The sequence below is a fragment of the Nicotiana tabacum genome, chromosome 14 (assembly GCF_000715075.1).
Source record: "Nicotiana tabacum cultivar K326 chromosome 14, ASM71507v2, whole genome shotgun sequence".
Taxonomy (NCBI): Eukaryota; Viridiplantae; Streptophyta; class Magnoliopsida; order Solanales; family Solanaceae; genus Nicotiana; species Nicotiana tabacum.
In genome coordinates this window covers 85654933-85664172 of record NC_134093.1, presented here as the reverse complement: position 1 = coordinate 85664172, position 9240 = coordinate 85654933, and the positions used below count along the sequence as shown (strand labels likewise).

The window sequence follows — 9240 nt, the reverse complement described above, 5'->3', positions numbered from 1 at the left end:
TCCTCAGTAGCAGCAGACGAAACATTTTTCTCTTTAGCCGGTCGCGAGGCAGATGGAGTTTCATTTTGAAGAACTGACTTTGAGGTCTTCGCCATTTCTTTTTCGAAAGTTAAGGGAAAAGAGGAAGTTAAAAAGATATACTTGATAATTTGGGATAAAGAACAGAAGTTCTTATAAAGTGATTTTAGAGTAATCAGAAAATTGATGTTTTGGAGTATAGAAATTTCTAAGGTACGAGGGCAAAAGTTTTGGAAGTAAAGATTGAATGCGATAATGAGGGGTATTTGTAGTTTCTCGACGATTGTTCATATCTGGGAGTGGCCGACAGGCAACTGACAGGCATTTAATGCCATTAAGACTTGAATGATGAGATGTTTTGACTATTTTGTCATTTCTGTCGCAAAAAATCGAGATCGGGATCGGAAGTTCATGTCTTTTCTCGTCGTCTACTCTCCTAAAAATGAGGGGACTATCTATATACGGTCGAAGTAGAGCTCGATTACAACTTGGTAGATTTGTCTTAGAACGTGGCGATCACGGACTGGAGGTTGACCTCGAGTCTCACCAAGCTAGAACTTTAGGTCGAAAGACCTGCCTTCGAGGAACGTTGAGTCCGGTATCGACCTTAGCGTCGAGTGAGCTCAGAGATAACAAACGGAAGACTGAAATATCCGCGACCGGCCGGATATTGCTGTAGGAATCTCGGTGCATATCACCAAGGAACCGACAATTAGCAAATCTAGAGATTTTTACCTTTTATGGAAATATACCTAGAGTAGGACTCCTTTACTATATAAATGGGGGTCTGATAATTTACTGGACATATTTATAACACGCATCCCAAAGCAATATATTCTTTCTAGTTCCCATAACTAGAAATGCTACTTAGATGTTTAAAAGTCTTGAAGTATTGACGTTGGAACAGAACAAATCCCTATAGTTTCAAGGATAAGAACTCAACAGTTAACAAAACTAAATTAACAGGCCAAGCCACCAAGAACTATTCATGCTTATCAACTATCATGGTTATTGGTATAATACAACAGTACTTCTGCTTCACCAGAAATTACAGGTCAAGACAGACCACACTACCGGTTGGCTTGAAGCTAGAACGATAGAGGTACAAAGCTAGAAGACATTCAAGCAACAACAGATCCAGGATTTGAAGTTAGATGGTTAAATTGTCTACTAAAATTTACAATAATCTCAACCCAATATTACGTGAAAAATCATCGAAATATATTATATGAACACGTGTGTATTTGTGTTTGTGTTTGTATATATATATATACACATTAAAAATCATCAAAATATATTATATGAACACATGTGTACGTGTGTGTGTGTGTGTGTGTATATATATATATATATATATCCAATATTACGTGAAAAATATGTATGTATGTATGTATGTATGTATGTATGTATGTATATATATATATATATATATATATATATATATATATATATATATATATGTATGTATGTACTATACACACATATGTATACGTACCGTCACGACCAAAAACCCAACGAGTCGTGATGGCACCTAACATACCTGGAAGGCAAGCCTGACATAACAATAATAAAACATAACAGCAGAAAAGAAAAATATAACATGAGTCTGAAAACCTTAATAAAGCACAATACAACAAATATATGATAATTCCCCGAGAAATTGGTGAATACAAGGTCATGAGCTCTACAACAGAATACAAGTCTGAAAGCTAAATAACAATACTGTATGAACTAAAAATAACAGTACATACTCTGCTCATCAAGCAATTCTACTACTGCTGACTGGTCCCAATACCTGGATCTGCACAACTAATTGTAGAGTGTAGCATGAGTACACCCGGCCCAATATACTCACCAAGTTTTATAACTAATCCCGGGAAGGTAAAGAAGCACGAATTATTAATGATACTTTCTATAACCTGTGGATGATGTATAAACAGAATACTCTCTCTCTCTCTCTCTCTCTCTCTCTCTCTCTCTCTCTCTCTCTCTTACTCTCTCTCTCTCTCTTCATAAAAAGACTAACACCGTCTACCATCGCCATCACTACCGTCTTCCACCATCACCGCAAGCAGCATAGATGAGGCCTATAACCTCCATCTCTCCTCTCTTCTTCCCTTCATCTCCGGCCTTCTCTTTTTCTTTCTCTCTTTCTATTCTTCCCCCTTCTTCCAATCTTCTTCTTCCATTCTCTCTCCGGCAACTGGTCGGAGTGCATAATGCACTTCTCTATCTCTCTCTCTCTCTCTCTCTATCTCTCTCTCTCTCTCTCTATCTCTCTCTCGCTCTCTCTCTCTATTCCCCTCCCCTCGCATCCTACGTGTGTGTAGGGACATAACGGCGAACCCCGTCGAAATCAGCCAACCTTCCGACGAAGATCCAGCCACGCGCCAGTGCTACTGCCGTCGTCTAGCTAGTTTTCCGATGTGTTCTTCTCCCTCCAAGAAACGAGGCTCAAGAACAACCAACATATTTGCATTACTTCTAACAAACAGAACTTCAGGCACTGCGATCCAGGTTTTACCGTTCCTCCTTTATCTTGATATTTGCTATTTTAGCACTAACAGTATTTGTTGACTGCTTATTGGATCTTGTCCATATCCACTCTTACTAATTACATCAGCAAGAGCATCAATAACTGTTTCGATTTTGTCCTTTATCTTACTGCCTCGATTTTGTCTTGAATCTTTGCTTGCTTGTTTTTGTCACTACTAGTTGTAGGATTTATTCCCTTTAGTTAGCGTAGTTTAATCCGTTGCCTATTTTAGTTCATTTAGTTGAAGATTATATTTCGATAATTTCTTTTATTTGTAAATTTGTCGCTTGTTTTAGGGTAGTGCATGTGTAGTGTCCCTTATATTATAGTGGCTTTGGTGAATGATGATAGGGTAAGTTCTTGTCCTTGAGAGACGAGGGGAAGGGTCATTGCGAGGGATTGGGTGCGGGGTGTAGGGGGTAGGATGAGGGTAAGAGTGTGATAGGGGGTAGGGGGTAAGAGGGTGAAGGGAGCAACTAGGTTAAGAGTTGGGTCTTGGAACATAGGAACTTTGACTGGGAAGTCTATAGAGTTAGCGAAGTTTCCATGGAAGAGGAAGATTAAGATAGCTTGTGTATAGAAGACTAAATGGGTAGGAGATAGGGCACGAGATGCGGACAGGTTTAAACTATGGTTTTCTAGGAGCAAGGGGGGCAGGAACGGGGTTGGTATTTTGGTTGATAAGGACCTCAGGGATTTAGTGGTAGAGGTTAGGAGAGTGAGCGGCAAGCTAATGATATTAAGCTAGTTGTTGGTGGATTTACTTTGAACATAATCAGTGGGTACGCACTCCAGACAGGCTTGTATGAGGAAGTCAAGAGGTATTTCTAGGAGGATTTGGATGAGATGGTGCGCGGTATGCCGCACACAGAGAAGCTTTTTATTAGATGATATTTGAACGGCCACATTGGAGCGACGTCTAGGGGCTATGATGATGTACATGGTGGTTTTGATTTTGAAGATAGAAGTGGAGGGAGAATTTCGCTGCTGGATTATGCTAGAGTATTTGATTTGGTGATAGCAAACTTTGATTTTCCGAAGAGGGTGGAACACTTGGTCACTTTCTGGAGCTCGGTGGCCAAGACCCAGATTTACTATATACCCTGCAGGAGGTTCAATAAAGGTCTTTGCACGGATTTCAAGGTTATCCCGAGTGAGAAGCTCACGACCCGTCATAAAGTCCTAGTGATGGATCTCGAGATCACGAGGAAAAAAAGGATGAGGGTGTTGTATGGCCAACCTATGATCAAGTGGGAAGCCTTGACTAAAGACAAAGCATGGGAGTTGGGGGTTAAGTTGTTGACGATGGGAGCTTGGAGGAGTAGTGGAGATGCGAGCCTGATGTGGACCATGATGGCGCAGTGCATTAAGGAAGCTGCCAGAGAGGTATTAGGGGTCTCGAAGGGTTACTATGGTGGTCGCAACTGAGACTTCTGGTGGAATAGGGAGGTCCAAGGAAATGTGAACACCAAGAAAGCACCGTATCTGAAGTTAGTAGAAAGCATTGACGAGGAGGAGAAGATGTTGAATATGGAGCGGTAGTCATTTATACTGCAACATTTAGTCATTTATATGAAGAGCTTGAGGGTAAAGGCTGGGATAAGATGATGTATAGGCTAGCCAAGTTGAGAGATAGAAAGGCCTGTGACTTGGACCAAGTGAAGTTCATCAAGGACGAAGAAGGTAGTGTTTTGTTGGATGAGGCGCATATCTATCGGAGATGGCAAACTTACTTCCATAGTCTCTTGAACGAGGAGGGGGACAGAGACACTGTTCTGGTTGATTTGGGATCCACCAAGAGTCGTTGCGACTTTGGCTATTGCAGGCAGATTAGAGTTGAGGAAGTTATGGAGGCTATGCATAAGATGAGCTGGAGTAGAGCGATCGGGCCAGATAAAATCCCAATGGAGTTTTAGAAGAGTATGGGCAGAGCGGGCTTGGAGTGGCTCACTAGGTTATTTAATGTCATTTTTAGGATGAAAAAGATGCTCGAAGAGTAGAGATGGGGCGCAATGGTTCCTTTGTACAAGAATAAAGGTGATATCCAAAATTGCAATAACTATCGAGGAATTAAGTTGCTTAGTCATACTATGAAGGTGTGTGATAGGGTTGTGGAGCTAAGAGTGAGGAGAGGTGTGTCTATTTATGATAACCAGTTAGGGTTTATGCCGGGATATTTGACTACGAAAGCCATTCACCTTGTTAGGAGATTGATGGAACAGTATAGAGAGAGGACAGGGGCTTGCATATGGTGTTCATCGACTTAGAAAATACTTACGATAAAGTCTTGAGGAACATGTTGCCTATATTAGGGTTATTAAAGACATGTATGATGGAGCAAAGATCTATGTGAGGACAGTGGGAGAGGTCCCAAACCATTTCCCAGTCATGACGAGGTTGCATCAAGGGTTGGCACTCAGCCCATTTTTGTTTTCACTAGCGATGGACGTACTAACTCGCCACATCTAAGGGGAGGTTCCATGGTGTGTTTTATTTGCAGACGGCATTGTTTTTATTGACGAGATGCGATAGGGTGTTAACGCGAGGTTAGAGGTATGGAAAAAGACCCTGGAGTCTAAAAGTTATAAGCTGAGCAGAACCAAGATAGAATACTTGGAGTGAAAGTTTAGTGGTGCTACTTAGGGAGTGGAAGGAGAGGTTAGGCTAGATTCACAAGTCATCACTAGGAGGGGAAGTACCTTGGATCTATTATACAGGGGGTGGGGAGATTGATGAATATGTCACACATTGTATTGGGGCGGTATGAATTAAATGGAGACTTGCTTCCGGTGTTTTGTGTGACAGGAAGGACCACCAAAATATAAAGGTATATTTTATAGAGCAGTGGTTAGACCGGCTATGTTGTATGGGGATGAGTGTTGGCCAGTCAAGAGCTCCCACGTCTAGAAGAAGAAGGTAACAGAAATGAGGATGTTGAGATGGATGTGCGGGCACTCCAGGTTAGATAGGACTAGGAATGAAGTTATTCGGGAAAAGGTGAGTATTGCCCCTATTGAGGACATGATACGGGAAGCAATATGTGAGAATGAGAAGCACAAATGCCCTGGAAAGGAGGCGTGAGAGGTTTTCATTGGAGGGCCTTAGGAGAGTTAGAGGTAGGCCGAAGAAGAGTTGGGGTGAGGTGATTAGGCAAGCCATATCGGAGCTACAACTGACCGAGGACATGACCCTAGATAGGAAGGTGTAGAGGTCAAGGATTAGGATAGTAGGTTAGGTAGTCTGGATTATTCATACCGGTAGTGTTAGTACGTATTATCGCATTTTGTTGGTATTAGGTTTCATTGAATATCTGTCATTTGTTTTTGCATTTTGATCATCTTACTATCTTATAATGTATGCTTCTTTTACATGGTTTCTTGGTGTTGTCCGGTATTGTTTTCTTGTTATTATTGCGGTACCTATGCTTTCCTGAGTTGAGGGTCTATTAGAAACACCTTCTCTACCTCCACAAGGTAGGGCTAAGGTCTGCGTACACACTACCCTCCCCAGACCCCACTATGTGGAATTATACTAGGTATGTTATTGTTGTTGTTACTTGCTATAACCTATATAATTTAATCAATTTAACGAGTACATAATAATAATGTGATCAAGTCATAAAGCACATAAAGAATGTGTGTGTGTTCAATTACTCAAGTTCTTTGTTAAGTCAATGATACAACATATAAAGATGATATGAAAATAAATCAGAATATTAGCCTTGAAAATTGAAAGTAAAGATGAAATGCAAAATTCAAAACAAACACTGACCATATTTTCCACAATAATTCCACAGTCGTACCAAATGGCTAATCAATTTTCCTCAAATTTGTGTGTACACCATCAAGAGAGAAACATGAGAGGGTGACCCTATGTTGATGGATCCATATCCACACACTACACGGATAACTCACGTGCTAGTAATATCAATACCTGGATCTGCACGGACAACTCACGTACCAATAATATCAACCGCACAGCCAACTCATGTGCTAATAATCACAATCCGCCCGGCGTGGTCACAGGTTACTAGTCATGCTCATAACACACAAAAAGCAAATATATGATATTTCATACTCTTAGACTGATATAAATAACATGCTATAGTGTAGCCATATGCAATTTGTGCTATCATAGCTCAAATCGGCAATTTCATCACATGAATAGCAATTGTCAAGTTCATTCAGAGAATTAGCCTCTATGTAACCGCAAACATGGCTCAAATAGTTCGCAATAAGGTTACAAATATGAGAAACATTATAGCTTAAATCTTAACAGTCAATTCTAGACATATCATAGCCTAAACACTACCCCGAGCATGAATGAATACCCTGATGCTCGCATATGTGCTCAAACCCCACACATATGCGCACCTGTAGCATGTAGCTATCACAAATAATTCAAACAACTAGTGCCTCAACCAAGTTTAGGTAGAATATTTACCTCAAGCAAGCCAAATCACTCTTCTAACAAGCCCTTCCCGCGTGAATCCAACTTTGCATGGCTCGAATCTAGCCAAAATAACATAATACCATCAACAATAGCCATAAGAAACAATTTCAAAAGATAAAGCTAAAGTCTTGAATCACATATGTAAAGTCAACCCAAACTCGCACCCCAAAAGCCGACAAAATTCACAAATTCCGAACACTCATTCAATTACAAGTCCAACCATACTAATTTCATCCAATTACATCCCCAAATCGACCCTCAAATCACCAAATCTCACTCTCCAATGCCATGGTAAAAAATCCCCAAATTTAACTTCAAATTCACCTAAACTAGGTGTAATAATCAAAGGGTAATCAATATTTATTAATAAAAGTGACTAAAAGTCACTTAATGTTGGCGACAACTTTTGACCCTCCTTTTAAAAATTAATTTATTTGTACTTAATAATTTGAAATAAATGTGGTGAAAATATTTTCTAATCAATTAAACCTATTTTCATATAGATATAACAGGAAATTAGTACTATTGTCACGACCCAATTTCTACTATAGACTGTGATGGCGCCCAATGTCACCGCTAGGCAAGCCAACAATGAACTACCCATCTAGTTTCTCATTTTAAAATTTTTAAAGTCTTTGTTTTTTTTAATATGGAAAACAAATATTAAATTAGTGTGTTAATTGTAATGTAAAGCATAAACTAAAAGGCGAAGTTAGGTAGTAAGTTAAATAATCAAAACCGATGAATGTCTACTAGAATTCCCAAAACCCGATGTCACAAGTGCACGAGTATCTAGTAGAATCTATAAAACTCCCTAATAACTTTTGTCCGAAACAAAATAGACAGAAATTATAAAACCATGACAAGAGAAGGCCCCGGGTGCTGTAGAACGGAGCATGGAAAGTAGCTCACCACTAAGCCTCCGAATAACCTGCACAATATGTGGAGTAGTGTAGCGTGACTGCATAAACAACATGTACCCAATAAGTATCTAGTCTAACCTCGAAGAAGTAGTGATGAGGGGTCGACTTCGACACTTACTAATGGGCAATATACATAATGTACAAGATCATTTAATAGGCATGAAATACACTGGCAATAATGGAAAAAGAGACAATAAATAAATGACCATCTATCAAATAACAATTAAAAGTCCTCAAATATCACATATTAATCTCAACAAGCAAGGGCTTCACACGCACGAGTTATGCCGAAGTCGTACGACCCAATACATAATATTCGTGTACATAAACTACCTAGGTCATTCGGCCAGATCCATGGATGCATCCCATATATATATATATATATATATATATATATATATATATATATATATATATATATATATATATTTTTACAACTCCGAGATAAGCCCATGAAAGGATATAATTTGCTCAGGGGTCGTAGGTGCGAGGGGATTTCCGTGGGGGGTTGTGATATGGTCCGTCCCATGAGACTGTAAAGTCAGATAGCTTATTGTTAATTACCTGTTCTCTTTGTGTTATAGAAATTTAACTGCAAATCATGTTAGAAATCATGCTTAGGCTATGTGATGGTACTGTTGGGACCCGTAGAGGCCGCGTACTTGTTGAAGTATTTGCTAATTGCTGTCTTGTACTCAGTCATGGTTTTACTTGCATATCATATCTCAGTCTCTTCTTGATTGTTATTGATACACTATGTTATTTTGTTTGGGCTGATCTTTATGATTTCTGAGAGCCCGAGAGACTAGAGAGGTTGGTGACTGAGTTAGGGCCTGAGTGCCGAGCTGTGAGCTATAGGTATATATATGGATCGGGTTGCACGCCGCAATGAGCCTGAGGGCTGTATATATGGATCGGGTTGCACACCGCAATGAGCCTTATGACTATTTATACTAGATCAGGCTACACGCCATAGTGATATAGTGCTTGGGCTGAAGAAGCCCCTCCGGAGTCTGTACACCCCCAGTGAGCTCAGGTACCTATTTAGTGTGAGTACTGAGGGCTGAGAGCCACATGATTGAGCTGTTATGATGAGTTGAGTGACTGTTGCCCTGAGAGGCTGTACTTGTATTTCATTTGTAGATGCACTTAGTTGCTATCTATCATTGTCGTAAAATTTCGGAAAGATTCTATATCCGGACTACCTGCACTGTAACTGTATAAATCGATTTGACTTGAACTGCCGGATTTGAAAGCATGTCTATTCTTTGATGGAATTATTGAAAATGAACTATATTTGTATAGCTTGTC

At 39.9% G+C, this 9240-nt stretch overlaps 1 protein-coding gene across 1 annotated transcript; it reads left to right on the top strand.

Annotated features, from left to right (window-relative positions):
- Positions 1–3859: 3859 nt before the first annotated feature.
- Positions 3860–4470, top strand: LOC142169029 (uncharacterized). The gene is made up of 2 exons (XM_075230217.1): positions 3860–3959; positions 4133–4470. Exons 1-2 carry the CDS (start codon positions 3860–3862, stop codon positions 4468–4470), a joined length of 438 nt encoding a protein of 145 aa, XP_075086318.1.
- Positions 4471–9240: the final 4770 nt, after the last annotated feature.

Excerpts from the sequence above, each read along its gene's own strand:
- LOC142169029 (XM_075230217.1), top strand. The coding sequence starts at position 3,860 with ATGGGAGCTTGGAGGAGTAGTGGAGATGCGAGCCTGATGTGGACCATG. Across the intron at positions 3,960-4,132 it reads GGTATTAGGGGTCTCGAAGG|AGCTTGAGGGTAAAGGCTGG; the intron begins GTTACTATGGTG and ends ATTTATATGAAG.